General features: G+C 43.9%; 1 protein-coding gene across 1 annotated transcript in view; it reads left to right on the top strand.

The window, feature by feature from the left end:
- Positions 1–22,363, top strand: part of Pla2r1 (phospholipase A2 receptor 1) — a 130,245-nt gene that overhangs the window by 89,996 nt on the left and 17,886 nt on the right. Inside the window, exons 12-20 of the mRNA XM_032901940.1 lie at positions 709–911; positions 3,844–3,989; positions 6,705–6,789; positions 10,624–10,756; positions 11,276–11,311; positions 11,780–11,937; positions 14,862–14,926; positions 15,587–15,690; positions 18,127–18,263. Coding sequence (XP_032757831.1) covers positions 709–911; positions 3,844–3,989; positions 6,705–6,789; positions 10,624–10,756; positions 11,276–11,311; positions 11,780–11,937; positions 14,862–14,926; positions 15,587–15,690; positions 18,127–18,263 — 1,067 coding nt within the window. The remainder of the gene's footprint in view (positions 1–708; positions 912–3,843; positions 3,990–6,704; positions 6,790–10,623; positions 10,757–11,275; positions 11,312–11,779; positions 11,938–14,861; positions 14,927–15,586; positions 15,691–18,126; positions 18,264–22,363) is intronic.

Raw genomic sequence — 22,363 nt, 5'->3', positions numbered from 1 at the left:
GTATCTATCTAAAATTAAATTTCATGTTCAACACACACAAAAGAACAAGTGAAAGTTGGTCCATAGTTATTTTACCTTAATATTTCCCACAGTGAAATATTCACTGTGAAACTGCTGTGCTTTGTCTCTCGTTTAGAAACCGTCCCTTCATTTCCCTGATAGCTGCTGTTTCTGCCTCCAACCCCCTGAGATCCCATTTCAAGAGTTTATCTCATTTTTTCCATTCTCCATGGCTTGTGGCTTAGAGTTTGGGTCTTTGTTGTGTTTCTTGTCTGCCTCAAATCCATTATTCATGTGACTAGTTTGCCCCGATGCACCTTACTCTCGGGATGAGCACTGTGCACTTCTCATTGTGATCCTCACAATGAGGTTTCAAAGCACGTCACCGAGCGGTGGGGCATTCTTCAGCTTCATGATCGGAACAGCACCTCACTTCCCGTCACTTACCATGTGAGCTCAAAGCAGACAATGTCCAAATTACAGGCTTCATGGCCTCTTTTCTCTCATGATTCTGTTGTCTGTTCTTCTCTCCAGAGATGAAGAGAAATGAGATAATTGTGCCAATAAAACATCTTTTTTTCATCTCCAGTGTTCTTTCTGGTGCTTCATTATGATGTGTCAATTATTCAACACTCCAGAGAACTGTCTTTGGAACACAAGAATGCTATAAGCGTATTATATTAAGATGGCTTGTTTTTCTGCTTTTAGGCTACCATGGTGGCTGTGTTGTCATGCGAGGAGGAAATTCATTTGGTCGCTGGGAAGTGAAGAACTGTAGTGACTTTAAGGCAATGTCTCTTTGCAAGACACCCATCAAAGTCTGGGAGAAAACAGAGTTTGAAGGGAGGTGGCCCTTTCACCCCTGCTATATGGACTGGGAATCAGAGACTGGTCTAGCCAGTTGCTTCAAGGTGATGTCCAAGCTGTCTGCTTATTCATTTGGTTCATGTATCTCCCCTTTCTTTATTTTATTCTAAGCTTTCTGTCACAGTGCCTAGTACACAGCATATGCTCAGCCCTATCCACTGCCTCCCTCCTGTGTTTATAATCCAAATAATTCTTAATTTAAAAAAAAAATGGCATCCATCCCCAGTGTCACTGAAGGGCAGAACTACCATGTGTTAATCCCAAGGAAAAGAGCCCAGTGCACTAGATAGGCACCCTAGGAAAGGACTCTACATGCTTGACCAGTTCCTAGAACTGCTGGGAAGTTTTGTACAATTTTACCTGCCAGAGTTCAAGTTCAGTATGGCAGACCCACTCCTGCAAGTCAGCAAATCTACTTTACGGTTCACAGATAGGCTGCAAGAAACGGTAGAAACCTAGGATCCTAGCAAGCCTATGCCTTGAGGTTCAGGACTGCTACCCAGGGTAGCAAATGGGTACCTATCTTCCTCTCACAGCCCGGGGGTCAGGAAAACTTTCTTGGCTCCACTTACTGCAGGACTCCCTGTTCTGGGATGGACAAGGACAGTTCCTCCTTTCCTAAGGGTGTTATGTTCTCAGTCCATTCTGAACCAGAATTGCAATCAAGAAAGGAGCAAAGGAAGGCCAGCCATGGTCATTTACGAAACTGTCCTCTGATAATAAGTACAAAGGCACCAGTCAATGCTGTTCATATTGCCAAGCATGTAGCAAAGAAGGGCAGCCTGCACTCAATGGGTATTAAAATGGGCTGCTCTGTATTGTTTGTAAGCGCAGGCATCAAGTACTTGTTATGGAATAATTCTTATACTCAGGAAAGACTTTAAAGCCTGCTAGACACCTGAAGGTCAAGCAAGGTAATACAGATGGTTGGTAAGTATGTGGATTTATATGTGTATATATACAGGTATACCTATATGTTTATGCTATTTACATATATAAAGATGTATTTTATATACATATGGGTTTTCTAAAGATTTATTTATGTATTTACTTATGTGTTTATTTATTTATGTATATGAGTGCTCTGTCTCTATGTATGCCAGAAGAAAGCATCAGATCCCAGTATAGGTGGTCGTGAGCCACCATGTAGGTGCGGAGAATTGAACTCAGAACCTTTGGAAGAGCAGTCAGTGCTCTTAACTGCTGAGCCAGCTCTCCAGCCCCTACATTTTATATATTTACATATATATGTGTGTGTATATATGTATATATTTATATATATTAAATATATATGTAAATGCTTAAAGCAAGAAGGTTTGGAGATTAAGGCGTTGAAATATTTACATTACATAATGAGGTATCTTGGGGTTGGGACTTAAGCCTAAATACAATACTCATTTGTTTTACATACACTTTGTTACACATGGTCTGAAGGTCATTTTATGCAGTGTTTAGAACATGAAATGGTCTACCCACTTACAACAGTCAGAAGGCAAGAATGTCACTACCACAGAAGTTTCAGATGTTAGAGTAGTTCATAATTTCAATTTCCAGATTAATAATGTTCAATTTATATATGAGATATACACATGATATAAATGAAAAATCCTGGAAGAAATGTCTATTTGCAAATCAGCTTTAGATCTGAGATTTAAACCAATTCCCACAACTGTCTTATTAGAGGTACCCACTTTTTAAAAATTAGTCTTGCGTTTGGTACTCTTCTCTTGGTTCATTTTCGTCTCCGAACCCACGGAGAAAGTTCTTCCTCCTCTGCTGGGCACAGACAGGATTCCACAAACACCGCAGTACAGACGTAGCAGGAGACACAACTGAATGCTCTTCATTTAAATGTACACACGAGAAACCCCTACATAAAATTTCATAAATAAAGGGCCCGGACACGACCTCATGGAGCAATAAGTTAAACTTCAGAAATGAGTGACCAGAAGCCAGTATGATGAAGTGATTTGTCCAAGATCACAATTATTTATTGACAGAGTTGGAATAAATCCCTGGGTCTTGGGACTCCCAGTGCAGTGGTTTTTTACTATCTGTCACCCTGACATGTCAACAAATGCAAGGTGTGCCCGATGCGTGTGGTGGTGGATTTATGAATTTAGAGTGATTCGGGGAGAGGATCCCAAAGGGTGCAAGTTTTGACATATAATTTAGAAGATGGAAAGGCTGTGCTGTGGTCCACGGGATTTGGAAAGGCATTCATTCTGGTCTCGGCCAATCAGAACGCAGTGAAAACTGGCCAGAGATTGCACTGGCAGCATCAGAGGGTCAAGCTAATAACCATAGTTACTAACAGAGAGGGTGCAGAGGCCCCATATTGGGAGCTCTGGGTCTTCAGCCTCCTGCTTTTTTTGTTAAGACAAAAGCAGATGCTCCAAATGCAACTGCTTCCTGTCACCACAACAGCTGACGTACAGGAGAGAAGTTAGATACCATGGAGCTGCCAGCTGACCCTAGAAATAGACCTGCTCCAGGCCTCCGGCCTTGATTTTCCTCGCCTGTATGGACCCAACAACATCATTTCCATTCCTTGGATTCTAACTTGCCATAGGCAGACTGCCAGAATAGAAATGGATGGATTCTGGAAGCAAGGTGTTGTGGGCCTAAACCTGGTTTGTGTGTGGCCTGGTATTCTTAATATCTCTTGACCTGACTTTCCTTACATATGGACAAACATTTATCAAGAGAAAACTCTATGTCTGTCATAAGAGGTTTAGTGAAAAAGAAACCAAGGAAGGTAGAGGGAGCCAAAAGTCTTCTAAGAACTGGTCATGTTCTAGTTTGATATGCGTTACTCCTTCAAATCAAACTTTCAATGAGGAATAAGAAAGGGGCGGAAGTCTGGCTCAATGGAAAGAGTCCATGCTCGCTATAGAAGAAGTCTCCCTCTTCTCACCCGAGAGAAGAAGAATAAAGGAGAATCCAGCAGCTTTGCTGTTCTGTGTCGCTCTACAGGTCTTTCATAGCGAAAAGGTCCTGATGAAAAGATCATGGAGGGAAGCTGAAGCCTTCTGTGAGGAGTTCGGAGCTCACCTCGCAAGTTTTGCCCACATAGAGGAAGAAAACTTCGTGAATAAGCTTCTACACTCAAAATTTAATTGGTAAATACTTACTAATTTTGAGGTTATAGTCAAAAATTGTCTCAATATTCACCCACTAGTGAGCATCAGTTGTTAAAAATCTTTATACTCATGAAGTTATAAATGTAGTCTGGTTTTCGTTGGTTGGTTGGATGGATGGATGGATGGATGGATGGATGGACGGACGGACGGATGGTTATTTGATTGGTTGGATGGATGGATGGATGGATGGTTGGTTGGCTGGTTATTTGATTGGTTGGTTGGTTGGTTAGTTGGCTGTCTGACTGGTTGGCTGCTGGCTGGCTGCTGGCTGGCTGGTTGGTTTATTCATTCATTTGTGGCCAAACCCAGGGTATATTCTACCACTGAACTAAATTCCCAACCTTGTCACCTAAGTTTAAATTGGAAGCAACCTAAAGGCTTCACACGGTATTCCCATAAGTGAATATGAGCAACCATCCAATTATTCACCTTTAGCGTTTACAAAAATGACCTTGCAGGTATTCTTAGAGCAGTTACGTACGGAAAGGATTTGCTGGAGGAACTATTGTTATTGTTCTTTGAGAAGGGTAGGAAAGATAGCATCAGAAGGATCAAATAAAACTAAAAACCAATGTACACTATTAGAAATATGCTCTGAATCAGTATTATGAAGACTTCCAGCAGGAAGCACTTTCTCTACAAATTGGTTTTCCCCCTGAAATAAGCTTCCTTACAGCCTATGGAACCACTTGTTCCTATGGGAACGACTGACCTAAGCCCTTGTTTTACTGGGCACCTTGAGACAGAGCCCTCTATGGCACCTCAGACTTTATGAGGCTGGTGTTGAGGAAGCGTCCTCATTGACTGGATTGCTTGCCGGCTCTGAGGGCAGCTTCACTGTCCTGTGTTCTGCTGTGCTTTGGTACTTTAACCCCTTACAAGCCGTGTTCGCACATCCTGCCCCTAGACCAGATCTGTAAACACTTTCCCTTTAAGACCAAAGGTAATGACATTCTTTCTGTCCACACTTAAAGTCCCTAATAGAACTCTGTGCACCGTTCAAATTATTGATCTTTAGCATCTGAACATAAAAGTCGAATGATTTATGCTTTATTTTTGCCCAGGCTACGAAGGGAATTCAGCTGTGTCGAATGTGTGTTATTTAAAAAATCACACAATTTAGGAAATTAGTGGAGAGAAATAAATATCAATTTGTCTTCTGTGAGCCAGTAGAAACAAAGAACGGGAAAATCAGCGAGGAGTAGACCAAGCGCTCCCAGCGTGGGGAGTGTGAAGCTGGTTCTTAGACTGTGTCCTGGGGGCTCACTGTCCTGGCCTGACTTATACAGGTCACCTTCATCTTCTTGGAGGTGTGACATTGCCAGTAGCCAGCGACCACCAGTGACCTCAGAGGCTTTGCTTTTAACCTTGACCTCTGTCTCATACATGTGAGGAGTGACCCCGCCGAGCGAGCACGCTTCCCTACGTTAAGCATGAGGAAGCATCTGTCATGACTTCTGAGTCTCTTAAATCTTTAATTCTTCAAAATTATTCTCAGAAAATTATCTCAGCGAGATGGTCCGCCATACAATTAGGCTTTATTGCTTGATTTATTGAGTACTCTGCAATCTGACATATTTGTTCTCCGTCTAATAGGAGGGAGGATGATTCCCTGTGACGCTTCTTGCCAGCTCCAAACCAGTGGTGACTGCTCAAGTTAATCTACCATGGCCCAGGCTGATCGGCCTCAGAGTTATTTATGTTGGAAACTAGAAGGAAAAAAAAAAACAGGCCCCAAACTTTCTGTGTCCCTTTTTGTAGATGAGGATGACAGGAATCAACTTGCATAAAATACACAAACAGCACAAAAAACAAAGTCAAGTAGTAGGCAGTAGCACGGTTAAGTCATCCAGGGATACCAGGCCCTAGGATTTCCTAGCAGCTTACTCTTGTGTGCTCATGGCCTCGATCGAAAGGTATTTCCATTTTTTTTAAATCGGATATTATATTTATTTACATTTCAAATGTTCTTCACTTTCTAGGTTTCCCCTCTGGAAACCTCCCTATCCAATCCCCCCTCCCCCTGCTTCTATGAGGGTGCTCCCCCACCTAACCACCCACTCCCGCCTCCCCACCTTAGCATTCCCCTACACTGGGGCATCAAGCCTTCACAGGACCAAAGACCTCTCCTCCCATTGATGCCATAGTAGGCCATCCTCTGCTACGTATGCTGCTGGAGTCACGGGTTGCTCCATGTGTACTCTTTGGTTGGTGGTTTAGTCCCTGGGCGCTCTGGGGGGTCTGGTTGGTTGATATTGCTGTTCTTCCTATTGAGTTGCAAACCCCTTCAGCTCCTTTAGTCCTTTCTCTAACTCCTACATTGGGGTCCCCATGCCCAGTCCAATGGTTGGCTGTGAGCATCTGCCTCTGTATTTGTCAGGCTCTGGCAGAGCCCCTCAGGCATCTCCATTCTTGATGAAGAGCTCCCGTTCTCAGTATAGGTTGATTTTTCTCCCCATTGGGCATGAGCTCCGAGCAAACCACACAGGAGCATGTGAGTCTAAACACCTGCCCTCATTTCATAAATGCAGGATTTTGTGTGTGAAACAATGCTTGATCCATGTATGCCAACTTGCCCGAGCCTGCCAATCAGCCTCGGTTCTTCCTGTTCATGGTTCACCGTCTCACAGAACCTTCTGTGTGAGGCTGGGAATGCGATCAGAAAGACAGCGCCTTTGTTTCTTCTCTTCCTAGGACACAAGAAAGGCAGTTCTGGATCGGATTGAATAAAAGGAACCCACTGAATGCCGGTTCTTGGGAGTGGTCTGACGGGTCTCCTGTAAGTCGTTTCACACTATATTCAAGAGATGTAGTGGAGCCAGGCGGTCCTGGACCCACTTGGGAAAACAACCCAGAGAACCTGAAGTGGCTGCAGCCCTTTGGCAAATTTGCCCCAGGCCTTGTCTATGACAATGATTGTACCAAGGTCCCGGGGAATTTCGGGTGACCATACTGTTCTGAGGTCCCTCTGTTTCATCCTGAGAGGAAATCCAAATCTCCAAAAATATTCCCCTAAACTGCTTCCCATTCCGAGAAACGGCTGGTCTTTACAGTAGCACCAGGCTTCTAAGTCACCCTCCTTCCTGCAGAATGCCTGTGTGAGTATGTGGCCTTTCTCCATGTCACAGCGAGAAAGAAACTGCTTAGAAACGTACGAGAGAGCTCTGTGCCCATGAGGATCTGAGTTCAAATCTCCAGTACCCACGTAAGAGCTAGGCATAAAACATTTAACTCCAGTATTCAGGAACAGAGACTGGTGGATCTCTAGAACTTGCTGGCCAACCAGCCTGCCCAGAAGGGGGAGTTTCTGGTTCAGTGAGAAGATCCTCTGTCAAAGCCATAAGCTAGAGAGGTCAGCATAGAGAAAGACACAGGACACCCTTCTCTGTCCTCTGCCTGTCCCTACTCCCCAAACACACACACACACACACACACACACACACACACACACACACCCCAAAACACATCACACCACACACACACACATATATACACACACACACACCATACCACACACACACACACACACACACACAATACCATACCAAACACACACAAACACACACAAACACCCCCCCCAACACACCCCCCACCACACACACACACCACCAACCACACACACACCAAACCACCACACACACACACCACACACACCACACACACCACACACACACAACACACACCACACACACACACACACACCCACACACACCACAACACACACACACATACCACACCACACACACACACCATACCACACACACACCATACTATACACACACCAACCACACACACACTAGACACACACATACCATACACATACCACAACACACACACACACACACACACACACACACACACACACACACACAGTATCTTTACTCTATCTCTGAACAAGGACAAATGACATCAGCCTGAGAAGTAACTCAGACCAGGCAGTTCCAGAGGGGCAAAGGTTTGCTTCTCAGCCCGCCCCATACTCACAAACTCTGGGAAAGGGAAAAGGACCCAAATGGTGCATTGTTTTTCCAGGTGCATTGAGGAATTCTCAGATTTCTCTCAAGGTGACAAGGAAAATTACATGACACCGTTTCAACTCTGAAAGGGGGGCGGTGAGAGCCAGCCTGCAGGGACCATTTGGGACAGCTGCTGTTTCCTAACCTTCTTAACAGCCTGTGCCGGTGGACAATAGAGCATTTAATCCACATAACGGATTACACAGGTCAGCCTGGACCTGCACACAGGTTGTCCAGGGCTGTCCCACTTTGTACAATACCAGCAGCCAAGTGTGGATAAAGACCAACTTGGGAGGAAAAAAACAGCCTATTCAAAGGACAGGGTTCAAATTCGTAGCTGAGAGGAGATTTAAAAGAAAAGGAAAAAACAAAAAACAAAATCACCAAACAAACAAGAGAACCTGTGTGCTTCTTCTGCAGGGAACAATAACAACAGAGAAATGCTGGTTTAAACATGATAGTAGCCACATTTTCCACTCCAGTGTTGCTTCTTTGAAAAGGGTGTCAAGAATAAAGAGCGGAAAGAGACCTAGAGAGGGTTTGGAGCCCTCAGATCTGCCCATTTCTTTCGCTAAAGAAGCTGAGACCCAGAAACAGAAGAGAGGAACTAAAGCCATCTTGCTCTTGGGAAATGAAATGTAACACATAGAGGTTGGGATACTCTGTTTTAGTCACTCGGACTAGCTCATTACAGAAGGACAGACAATGACTAACTGTACTAGTGACCCAAGGTGCTGTGCACAGCCCACTGGACAGAATGAATTATAACTCATGTAATTCTCCAACACGAGGACAGACACACTGGATGAGTTCATAATACCTCTGTGCATATTTAAATAGTTCAAAGTGGCTAAAGATATGGATATATATATATCCATATCCTATTTATTAAATATACATACCCTAATTTCATCTGTGGTTCATCTACTTTCCTGCCAGGTAATCATTAAATAGTTAAAAAGATTTATACCTCATTTAAAAACATCTGTTGTGGCAATTATATACAATATGTGGTCACTCAAAACAATGCTAGTTTTCTGATTTATGGAATCTATGTCTAGAGCCAGGCATGGAGTCACATACCTTTAATTCCAGCATTTGAGAGATAGAGGCAGGTGGATTTCTATGAGTTTGAGGCCGGTCTGGTCTATATCTTGAGTTCCAGGCCAGCCAAGGCTAAGTACTGAGATCCATTCTCAAAAAACTAAAACTAAAACAAACAAAAAGACTAGCACTGTCTTAGACTTTAAAACATAATGATTAGCATTTAATATAAATGCTTAGCAAATAAATGTCATCAAAGATGATACCAAAATCTGGTACATCCCTAAAACTAGAAGTTTACCAAGACCCCAGGAAAGAGTTGTCTTAATCAGTGTTCTATTGCCGTGAAGAGACACTGTGACCACAGCGATTTTTATAAAAACATTTAATTGGAGCTGGCTTGCCGTTCAAAGGTTTAGCTCATTATCATGTGGCAGGAAACATGGCGGCACACAGGCAGACATGGTGCTGGAGAAAGGGCCAAGCATTCTACAGATTGGCAGATAGCAGGAAGGAGAGAGTTTGGCTCTGTAACTGAAACCTCAAAGCCCATCCCCAGTGACACACTTCCTCCTCCAAGGCCACACCCACTCCTCCAAGGCCACACCCACTCCTCCAAGGCCACACCCACTCCTCCAAGGCCACACCCACTCCACCAAGGCCGTGTGTCCTAACCATTTCAAATAGTGCCACTCTCTATGTGCCTATGGGGGGCGCTCTTTAAACCACTACAACATTGCAATCTCAGAATGAAGCGTATATCTGATTCCCTCTGGAGAAAACAACTGAAAGACTGTGTGAGTGTGTGCTTGAGCACATCTGCATGTGTGGGGAAGCCAGCAGCCTATGTCAGGGGTCTTTCTCAACCACTCTCTACTTCTTTGTGACAGGACTCCCCAACTAAACCTGGAACTTACCAATTAGGCTGCACTGGCTGGCCACCAAGCCCAAGGTCCTTACCTTCACTTCCACAGTAGGGTGATAGCAGGCACATACTGCTGTAGATTTTTTTTTTCTTAATCCTCGATGTGGGTGCTTCAGATTGAGCTCAGGTCCTCATGATTGGTCCAGCAAGCACTTTACTGGCTGCCCTATCTTCGCATCCACTCGTGCCTCTTTGTAAGAGAGAAACAGGAAAAAAAGGGGGGGGGGAGTACCCATTAGCTTAGTCTTCACAAACGTGGACCAATCTTACCCTGGAATGACAAGTAGACATTTCTGAAGGTCCCTCTGAAGTCCCTCGAGCCATGGTTCTCAACCTTCCTAACACTCGGACCCTTTAATATCGTTCTTCATGTTGTTGTGACCCACAGCCATAAATTTATTCTCATTGCTACTTCATAACTGTAAATTTGCTACTGTTATGAATCGTGACGCAAATACCTGTGTTTTCGGATGGCCTGGAAAGGCTTGTGCGACCCCCTGTGTGCAGGGGGTTGCTGCACACAGGTGGAGAACCACTGTCAATAGCGCTTGCACTCATGCTGCCTTGAATCTTCTGAAGCTCCCTTGGGGGATCGTCACTAAGGAATAACGAACTTCATCTGCCGCAGGTTGTCTCTTCATTTTTAGACAATGCTTATTTTGAAGAAGATGCAAAAAACTGTGCTGTGTATAAGGCAAACAACACATTGTTGCCCTCGAACTGTGCTTCCAAACATGAGTGGATATGCAAAATTCCAAGAGGTACAAGATCTTTACTATGTGTTTGCATTTTAATGAGATACAGCACTTTTCGAACGAAGAGTCCCAGAGATTCATAATCTCAGCACTAGAACCCTGCCCGATGAACTGGCTACACTAGCTTAGTTAAAGCAGGGAGGGCTCACAGGCAAAGGAGGGAAAACCGCAAGGTACCCTATGCCAAGATGTGCGTTAGGGATGAAGGCCACCAGCTGATGGTGTAAGTACAGATGAAAGAAATATCCCCAACATCACAAGCACACAGGAACGCTGCGCTCCGAGTGTGTGGGAGCACCTAGTACAGCGTCTCACACGCAGTCGCTGCCAGCAAGTGTCCATGTCCTTTCTCAAGGACTCTGGAGATTGCCCTGCACAGAGTCTAGACAGTACAGAGTATCTGTTCCTAAACTCAGTGTTTTGAAGGTGAAGTAAGAATAGCGAGATTAGAGCTGAGGGGAGTTCGGAAACTGCACTTGTCCAGAAGTCTCAGGCAACATGTTTCTTTTCGCTTTTGCTCTGCAGATGTGAAACCCAATTTTCCAGTCTGGTACCAGTACGGTAAGGGCCAACTTGGTAATTCTCTAACTTCTAAATCACACCATGGAGGGGTTACGATGAGTGCATTTTCCTCTCTTTCCACACACCCGTTCTCTGATAATTAGATCATATCAGCAGATCAAGAAGGGCATAATCAAAGTAATAGATATACACATTAAGTAAGGGTGAAATTAAGATCACGCCTCTATTTCCACAGCCTATTATTTTAAAACATGGATCTATCCCTGGCTTTTGAAAACTAGTGAAGGGTTCTCAAGTGTGGTAGACTAAGAAAATAAGTGAATTGTAAGTGTGCGCACGTGCACGTCTGTGCGTGTATCCATACATACTTACACCCCTTTTTTTTAAATGTCAAATGACCAAATTACAATTTGGGAGTCAATCGCAGCCTGAACTCCTCCTTCAAGTCCCCCTTCCATCTCTCGCTAGTCCCGAGAGCGTCATCATGGTCATGTGATTTCCTTGCAGATGCACCCTGGCTCTTCTATCAGAATGCCGAGTACCTCTTCCACACCCATCCTGCGGAGTGGGCCACCTTTGAGTTTGTCTGCGGCTGGCTGCGAAGTGATTTCCTCACGATTTATTCTGCTCAGGAGCAAGAATTCATCCACAGCAAAATCAGAGCGGTACAGGAACACAAATCACTACGCAGAATCCATAGTGTACACCTTCTTCTGTCCTTGGGGGAGGCAATATTTTTAAAACTTGACTCCACACATTCATTTAAGTTTCCTTAAATGTCATGGCTTTCTTTTCTTTTGCAGATGTTTTCCTTCTACACAGATTGATAGGAACTAATGGAGACGTAGGCTTTGTTACACCTCTCTGTCCTTGGACTTCGGCTTGTTCTGTAATAGGAACAGTGTTAAGTCAGATTCCGTTCGGCGAGAGTCATTCTTCACTCTCTGGGCTCCATCTCCCTAGGACACTAGCACCGCTCATGAGGGCTTGCTGATCTAATCACTTACCAGGCTTCCAAACATGTCATCTTGTGAGTTAGGATTTCAATATAAAAGACTGGGGAGGGGAGGAGCCATCTGCATTCAGTGTGGCAGGATCTACCTGTAGATTTCCAAGCAGTATTTATCTCTACCCAGGATTGGGACTTTTGGTTGTCAGTACTCTGTGACCGTATCTATGGTGAACATTAGATTAGCATTTCACAAGTAAGGCATCACAAGGATATGCTTGCTGAGTGGCTGGACGCAGGGGAGCGTATTGATTCTAGGATGAGGTATCAAACTTGGGGAGGAAGGTACCACTCACTTTTGAGACACATCCATCCTAAAAACGTCAAAAAGTTAGAGTGAGTAATTAGTTTGAAATAGCAGGCTTTCATATCACTTTTCTATGAAGAATAGTAAGTAGGACTGTGGAAGGCCAAAATAAAATTTATTTGGAGCGTAGAAGAATGTAACATGAGACAGGAATCCGGGCACAGACTTTCTAACAAAAATGATTCTTCTTTTGAAGAGTGCTTATGTTTTCTCTCCCTCTCTGATAACAGACCAAGGGGTGTTAGAGAGCTTTGAATATGTCTCTTTTCTCCAGTCTTCTCTTTTTCTGACCGATGATGAAAACATCAGTGGTTACAAGCCCTTGAGAGTCAGAGGACGTGATTGGCTACCACTTGTATCCGTGCTATACAGTGTTTGCATTTTAAAACTGCGATTCACTATGTTAAGTTTTGTGTTTGTAAACACTTCAAAAGCTACCTATCAAATCTATTACCTCTTAAAACCTGGCAGTTCAAACCCTTAAATGAACGCCCTTAAGCACCTTGGTAGAAACCTAAGAGGTGACAGATCGCCTTTGCTTTAGAACGCTCAGTAGATGAACGTGTTGGCTTGTGTTTGGAAAATGACCTCCCATGTCAGTTAACTGGAGGGCTACTTGAGCATAGCAAAATATAACTGATTTGTGAATTGCATGCTCATATTACATTTCTTCTTTAAACACCTATCATTAGGTTTCGGTTGTTATAGTTATACTCCTAGCATTCAAAATATTCACTTTCCATACCGGGCTCTTCTGTCGGGCCACCTTTCAGCTTCTCCCATGAAGGTCTTTACCATATACATCACAGCTGGGATAGGCTGTGTGGCAGATGACCATACCTTAATTCAGGCGGCAGTACACACACTCACTTAAGATATGAGTGCCATAACTCCCCTTAAAGGTTCTAAACCGGGACAGTGAGCGGTCGGGTCATGATTCAGAACCACTGTTGCCCACGTGCCTCCCTTAGATGCGGTGAAGTGGTCTCCCCACTGTATCCACAGCCGATCGCAACGGAACCATTCCCAAGTCTGGAAACGGGGCTCTGAATTCAGCATGTGGGAACATGCCTGTGGGACAGCTCCTCAGGGATCTCAAGTTGTAGCGGCTCCCCCCGCGCAGTGTTCTCAGATTGCCGACCTGATGCACAGCCACGCTGTTTAAGAAGTAAAAGTACACTCGTTTCAAGTCAGAACATTAGCACACTCTCAGGTCCTATTGTAGAGTGGCTTGAAATTCATAAGGAAATAAATAATGCCTCTTAAAGACGTATCCCCAAGTCTTCCCAGAAGGAAATAAGAGTACAAATTTAAATGCATAGGGCCTTAACATTAGTAGGGTTTTGGCATATAAAGGTTAATTTGGATTTTGATACACAGACAGAGGGGGCAGACACGCCATAAAGCACACCGCTCGAGAAGGCTCGGTGAAATCTCATCTGTCTCTTTTATGATTAAGGAGAAGGCTTCAATTTCCTGGATCATAAGTCCAGCGTTATATTTGCTGGACCGTGTGTATATGTGTGTGCACCTGCATGTCCATGTTTTTCAGTTTGATACTTCTCTGTGCTGGGCCTGGGTGATTAATAATTGGCTGTAGATTTTTTTTTAAAAAACATGGATAATTTTCTAGTTGTCAGCCATTGAAATTCTGTAGTATTCTTTTGTCCTATGTGTCTCTCTCTCTCTCTCTCTCTCTCTCTCTCTCTCTCTCTCTCTTTCTCTCTCTCTCTCTCTCTCTCTCTCTCTCTCTCTCTCTCTCTCTCTCTCTCTCTCTCTCTCTCCTCCTCCCTCCTTCCCTACCTCCTTCTCTCTCTCTGAATGTGGACACTGTCTATAGGTTCACAGACTAATATGCCTAGACTCTAAATCTTTATTCTGTTGATGTCTTCGTACCTTGTTTGTCAAATACATGTGACATCTGCGGTGAGCTTCCATAAATCACCGAGAGAAGAAGCCGCTAATTATACTCAGAAGAAGCACCCATCTCTCTTTCGTGTCACGTGGCTTCTTACAGAGTTAGAAACCTTGCCTTTCGAGTTGAATGGAAAGAAGATATTTTCGGTGGTTCACTACAATTCTCTTTCATAATGAACAAGAAGTGCTTTAGAATAATTCAATTTCATGTTCCCTCTAGATACCAGCTCTTAGTGATTCTTCCTATAACTGGGTAAAATCGTAGTGATTCAAAAGCTAATAGTACCTCCACTGATCCAGATGGTGAAGAAAACAAGAACGACGAATGCTGACATTTTCTCTCTTCCCTTTATTAGCTATCAAAGTACGGGGCGAATTGGTGGATCGGACTTGAAGATAGAAGAGCTGGAGATCAAATTCAGTACGAACCGTGATTAATCCGTAGTTAACATTACTGGACAAGTCGTATGTGCCCAGTGACTGGACTGGATTCTGGTGACCAGTTCGCTGACTAGCCTTTCACCTGTTAATCCTTAACTTAGCAAACTTCATTCTTCGAATGAAAGGCACGAGTGTTTTCCAGTTCAGCACCAGTGGATCCAACACCAGTCTATCCGACAAAAATACCCGTTACCCGTGCAGGCTTCCGCCTGCCCTAATCTTTTGTGCGAGAGATAAAAAACACAGCATAAAGTTAACGTTGAGAAAACTTTGTGAGAACGGCACAGTATTAACTATGGGTAAAATGCTGCCCGTGACCATGTAACCAAATTGAATAAACCATTATAGTTCAAGTCCATACCCCAGAACTCAGGGATGGATGCAGATACTGAAAATGCAAAATGAGACCTTAATCGCCCCCTCCTCCTCCGCCCTAGGCTGGAGGGGCGGCTCAGTGCGCAAGCGCACTCGCCTCTCCTTCAGAATTGTTCTCCGCACCCACACTGGGCAACCCCAGCTCAAGGAGACCTGGCGCCCCTTTCTGGTCTCCACAGGCATCTACACACGTGCGGCACAAATATACACAAACATGATACCACACACATATGAAAAACACTAATCTCTTTAAATTTTCCTACAGCTGGAGTAATGGGTCACCCGTGATATTTCAGAACTGGGACAAAGGAAGGAAAGGAAGAATGGATAGCCAGAGAAAGCGATGCGTCTTCATGTCTGCTATAACAGGTTAAGTTCCTTGTCCATGTTTGGGTTTATACCACAACCACCTCTAGAGGCTGCCATTCTCCCCTGTGCAGGTTTTTTTTTTTTGTTGTTGTTGTTGTTTGTTTTGTTTTGTTTTGTTTTCTGTTGATTGTGTGCAGTCTCACGAGTTGTCAGGCTGCTGGATCATCACTCAGCTTACGAAATTCATGCAGCCACATGCCTGTCAATAACTTACAGATAGATAAGTCCTCGAGAGCCAACGGAGACTGTGACCGACACGCACCTCTGCCCCAGAGACGAAACCTGGCTTCCCCACACCCACTTTGTTGTGTTTATAAAAGATGGGGGTGGGGGTATGTTCTATGGGGGTCTGGGTAAAGGCAGTGCCTCAGTGGGCCCATGCTGAGGCATCCCTTCCTCCTGAGGGACCAGCCACAGATGGTATAGTATAGAATAGAGTTTATTCAGGGCATGGGGACAGGAGTTAAGAGGTTAGTAGGGCAGAGAAAGAGAGAGAGAGTAGAGAAGGAAAGGAGTAGAGGCGGCCATGAGCACGTGGAGAGAAGGGGGAGGGGAATAGGGAGAGGAGGAACTAAGGGCTAAGAGAGCAAGAACAAGAGAGAGAGGAGGGCAAGGAGCTCCTTTTATAGTGAGTCAGGCACAGCTGGCTGTTGCCAGGTAACTGTGGGGGTGGAGCTTAGACAGACCGTTCTCTTCAGACCTCCTCTGGGACCAGGCACACTAACAATTAAGAGTTAACTAATTTGGGCAGACACGGGGGGGGGGCAGGGGGGACATGCCTTGTAAATGCTGTTCTCTGTGAGACTTCATTGTGGGGCTATTTCTTCATACAGCTCTATTCTCCTATTTGTAAACTGACCAACACTCTAATCTCTGTGAAATTTACTTCCATTTTCCCTCACATTAAAAAGAGAGAGAGAGAGAGAGAGAGAAAAAAAAAGAATACCCTACATTCAGGGCTAGAGAGATGGCTCAGCAGTTAAGGACACTGGCTGACTTTCCAGGGTACCCAGGTTCAATTCCCAGCACCCACATGGAAGGTCACAACAGTAACTCCAGTTCCAGGGGCTCCGGTGCCCTCCTCACACAGACATACATGCAGTCAAAGCATCTTTAAATAAAACACCTGTGCTCAGCTCCTCCTCCCCCTCCCCCTTCCCCCTTCTCTCCCCGCCCCTCCCCCTCCTTCTCTGGCTCTAATGACTGCTCATCCTAGAAGAGAACCTATTTGCATATTGGATTCCGTGGCACAGTGAGGCTAGAAATCCTGTCTGTATCTTCTGTATGTTCTAAGAACAGTGCTGCCTAGGCTGAGTGAAGCCATACTAAAGAAATAAATAAAAAAAAATAAATAAATAAAATAAAAATAAAAATATTCCTAACTAACTTGGTCTGGAAAGAAAGAAAGAGAAATCCTCTGGGCTGTGGGCGGGCCTCTGCAGAGTTAGGAGAAAACTGTAGTTAATCCGCTTGCTTTACCAGCAGGTGTCAGGACAGCCTATGGAAAGAGCTGTTTGCAAGAAGAGCTGAGTATTCCCGCTAACAGTCAGCCCAGCCCCACCTTAGACGGAAGCCCCAGATTTTACTCTTGTTCTGATACAAGAAGTTAAACCTGCCTTGGGCTGTGCGGCAGCTTCTAGTCAGGCATTCACTTACCGGCGTCCTGACACCACCCCACCCACCCACCCCACCCCCGCCATTGCAGCCCTCTTAAATTAGAAGACAGTTCGAAGGAGGCTGGGAAGTTGGGGATCTATCTTACAGAAGACAGGTTTCGTGTAAGGGTCAAGACTGAGAAATCCTCCTTTTTGAGAAGTTCCTGCTTTACCGTATTACGTTCTTATGTAGGTTGGGGATCTGAGTAAGAGAAGTGTTTTGGGTTTGCAGGTTGGGGATGCTAAGGTGGGCTTTTACCACTGAACTGTTTTTGCGAGCTAAACATCTGAAATCGGAAATGCCTCCGAAGGGGAGTCTTCCTGGAGCACCACATCAACACTCGGAGTTTGTTTTAGAATTTCAATTAGGTATATCCAACCTGCATTTCCTGAGGACCTTTTATAAAGCTTTAAATGTTTTAAAATCTTCAGAAATGACGATCTTAGAATTGTTTCCCCCGTATACTGAGGCTGGATACTTAAAACTGTAAAGTCTTACTTTGCGTCCCAAGTCAAATATTCCTAGGATTTTAGATTAATCCTGTTTCTATTTTAGCATTTGTTTCCTTTCGTAAAAAGTTCTTATAGTCTTACACGGGTCTCACCTTGCCCAGGTAAGGGTCACTAGAGATCTCTGTAGTTAGTAATTTTGTTCAGTTTCTAGACTTCAAAAAATAAAATATGAAAAATCCTAGCGGTCATGACATGACAAGCTATCCAGAAGAACTTGGGGGGAAACTGTCTTCGTTCCTGAGACTTTCTGACCTGTCTCCTCCTGCAGGGCTCTGGGGCACTGAGAATTGTTCTGTTCCTATGCCCAGCATCTGTAAGCGAGTGAAAATATGGGTCATCGAGAAGGAGAAGCCGCCCACACAGCATGGCACGTGCCCCAAAGGGTGGCTTTATTTTAACTATAAGGTAAATTTCTTCTTGTCAGTCTCTCTTTATTGGACTTCAATTGAACAGTGATTAAAAGTGAGGGTAGGTTGTGGATTTGGTTTGTTTGTTTCTTTGTTTGTTTGTTCTATTTTTTAAGCACCAGTTATCGGAGGGACCTGAGAGGTCACTATCACATCCTAATGGTTTTAGAAGCTTTCCCTTTGGCACAAAAAGAATTTGTGTAAGGCAGCCACCCATCCACACCTCATTTGTAGAGGCAGTTTTACTAGTGACGTCTTTGACATCCTTTGCGCCACAGGATGTGATGTATATGCGCATCTGCAGTGTGTGTGTGTGTGTGTGTGTGTGTGTGTGTGTGTACACGTGTGTGTCTACCTGCTCATTTATTACACACCCTGCTTACAAATAAACTACATATTGAGAGGGCCCATGCTCCATCCCCTTCCCTGCACAGACCTCCACTTCCCTGTAAACTGATGAGCTGATGATGTAATTTGGTCAGCGTCATCTTGAGCCTCATGAAGCTGATGCTTGGTGCAGAGTTGGATTTAAGAGGCTCGCCAGCAGGGACACCGTCATCTAGGTTTATGATTTCTGATGCTGCTCAATTAAGGCAGAGGATTTTGCCTCCGCTCCTTATGTTTTTGTAATAAAACGACTTTACAGGCCTTGGTTGGAAGTGATTAAAGTGAACCCCAAACTGTGATTGTTTAACTCTTACAGAATTCAGAAGTGAGATGGCGTCTTAACTTCCCACGCTGACATGAAATTGCCCTTTAACTGAGGACAGCCAGTTTTGAATTGAAGTGTTCGGTCACACTGACTGGCATCCTCTTCAGCATCTTAATGTCACTGTCAACCTGGGCAGTGAAGTCACCTGAATTCTGTACATACAGGGCTTGCTCTATATGGCTAACTTAATTATGGTGAAGTACACACTCCATAGAATTTTCTACCTTAACCGCTTTCAGGGTGCAGTTTGCAAGAGGTCAGCATCGTCGGGATGTACAAAGCATCTCCGGGTCCTTTCTCCTCCTGCAGAACCAAAACTCCTCGTTCGAATTCGTTAAATAAAAATAACGTGCTGTTCTTCCCCATCACACCCTGGCTCCTGAAGAAATGGCTCCACTGTTTTACTTCACGCCTCTCTGAGACATACTGTATATGCCTCCTGTATACGAAATCAGGAAGAATATTTATTTTTTGATGACTGGCTCACTTCATTCAGTGTGGTGTTGTTAAGACTTGACATGTTATGACATGGATCACATGAGTCTTGACCATGTTATGACATGGATCACATGATATTAAGTCTTGGCCAAGTTATAACATGGATCACATGATGTTAAGTCTTGACCATGGATAACATGGGGTTTTTTTTCCCTTTTTTAAGGCTGAGTAATATTCTATAGCACAGGTGTTGCCGAAATTCTTTCCCAGGGGATGATGTGAGCTATATCTACCTTACTCCTAAGGTTCCCAAAGACAAACAAAGGTACTGTTCTACAAAAGCCACACTGAAGAACCACTCAGTTTACTTGTTTCCTTACAGAGCATAGGTGAAGGGTTGCCTATGGGGAAGTCTTTACCTAGCAGAGAAGATGACCTAGCCACATGGATGGGTCCTTCTTCCCCTAGTCTATCTACCTAGCCCCTCGCCCAGGCCACATACAGTTAGGGCAGAGTCGGATACAACAGGTGGCATGAAGCAGCTGGATGAACTCCTACTTGGATGAGGGTCTCCCGACCCCTTTCCTCCCAGTGAGAGTAAACAGTCAGCAGACCCAGTGAAGATGGCAGCTATTCGACTCAGAGGACAGCCCTATACAATATGTGACCACCCTTTGCTCACCCATCTATCCAGTACTTAGTATTGTTCTCGCTTGGCTGATTTTACTGGGTGGTTCTGTAAACATTTCTCATTTGACGAAATTTTTTAAATATATAAAGTTACTATTCCAATTTCTACATAGACGTTGGAGGCTTGTATAACTGTGTGACTTTTCTGAAAATCAGATCAAAATTCAGCCTAGGGCTCAGCGTGTAAAGCACTTGTCTGGCCAAGCAAGCCTGACAGCCTGAGTTCAGGCCTCTAGAAACCATGTAAAACAGCAGATGCAGTAGCACAGATGTGTCTGACACCAGCATATGCTTCCACCTCGGGGGCTGGGCAAGGAAACCACCGAAAGCTCATGGGCCATTTAGTTTGTTTACCTGGCAGTGAACAAGAGAGACCCTGTGTGGAACAGGAAGGAAAGCAAGGAGTGAAACCCAAGGTGGTCCTCTGACAGGTGCATGGCCCCCTACAAGAACACACAGGACACACACACACACACACACACACACACACCAGCCTCATTTCCCTGTTTTAAAAGTAGAATTAGATTTATTTTTCAAAGAATTGTTATTATTAAAATATCAACACAACCCAAAGCAAGGTTCTGCTGGTATTTTCCACAGAAATAAATAAATAAATAAATAAATAAATAAATAAATAATAATAATAATAATAATAATAATAATGCTACAGTATACACCAGTGTGTACATTTCCAAGTCCCAGTTTTCATTCTCTTTGGAGATAAACCTAGAAGCACAATTGCTAAGTCATAGGATGCTCTGGTTCAGCTATTTGAAAAACTGACAAATGGGTTTTCCCAGCAAATGAACAATTTATAATTGCATATATAATAGGAGGTTCATTCATATACTTTTTTGGCGGGGGGTAGATGTTTAATTAAATCTTTGTCCATGTTTTAATTAAGTCATTTGGTTTTTTTAATGTTGAATTGTAAGAAGTCTTTCTAGTGTTATGTGTAATGAATCCCTATCAGGTAAATGATCTTCACCTCTAATAATTATAGTTATGTTCTCTGTTATAATTATAATGTCCTCTGATGCGTGCAACTCTATAATTTCGATAAAGCCCAGTGTATCTACTTTTTCCTCAATTGCCTGTGCTTCTGGTATGGCACCTAAGGACAGAGCCTCAAGTCACGTGTCATGAATACTTTTCCCTACATCTTCTTCTATATCATTTTGGCTCAGATTTGGATTCTGATTGACTTTTACCTCATTCACATGACTGTTAGTTTCTTAAAGCTGTTAGAACCAGGGCATCCTAGAAGTGGGTGTTGTGGACAGACACAAACAACTGCCTATCTTGTCTCACAATTTTATTTTAAAACAGAATCAAAAGGCAGGTGTTTGTATCCTGAACTTCACCCGGAGAGTTGGAGGGAGTAGACAGAGAAACAGACTGAGTCGCCATGGTCCTTATGAGGACACTCCTTGCTTTCTAAGGCTTCCCCTTAGACTCTACCTCTTAAACGTCCACAGGACCTCCCACTAGTAGAGGAAGCCTTTAGGTGAGGGTCTTTCTAAGGACTGAGTAACTTTGATAAAGTTCATTTGTAAGTGAGATGGGTTAAGAAACCATAGAGGCTGCAGCGACGGCTCGGCTGTAAAGAGTTCATGCTGCCCTGCAGTAGACCCAAGTGCAGTTCCCAGCACCAACATGGGGCAGAAGCACCAACATGGGGCAGTTCACAGCTGCATTAAACTCCAGCTCCAGGAGTCTGACACCCTCTTTTCCACTCCTTGGGCACCTGAACTATCCCACACATATTTAAAAAAAAATAAATCTTTGAAAAGGAAGAATCACGATAACCAATAATAAAATAACATGACCAAATAACCAAATTAAGGGGGCTCCTCCTTCTCCGTCCCACTCTCTTTCCCACGCACAGATCACATCGTTGTTGTCTTTGCTCTTCACTTCCTGTGGGTGATGGAAACTGATAAAGTGAAAACTATGGCTAAGCAGGGACCAGTGTTGACGGGTTAATCAGATACTCTAGAAGCTGGGGAAGAAAGAATTGTTGCTGAGAGAAGCAGCAGGCACTGCTGGACCATTTCCCCCATCCATCGTAAAGCTACAGAAAGGAAAATGGGGGATACATCCTGAACAAACCTCAATACATTACAGGCCATTAAACTTTCCCAATTCTTTGTCAATTCTTTCAAGGACTGATTTTTATTACTTTAAAAAACTCAGCTGATAAGTCAATCGCCTTTTTAGAGTTTTATGAAAAACGAGGTATCTGGAAGCTAGGTGTC

Source organism: Rattus rattus, chromosome 5 (genome assembly GCF_011064425.1).
Source record: "Rattus rattus isolate New Zealand chromosome 5, Rrattus_CSIRO_v1, whole genome shotgun sequence".
Taxonomy (NCBI): domain Eukaryota; kingdom Metazoa; phylum Chordata; class Mammalia; order Rodentia; family Muridae; genus Rattus; species Rattus rattus.
Note: the sequence above shows the minus strand (reverse complement) of the source record. Positions and strands in the feature narration are given on the sequence as shown.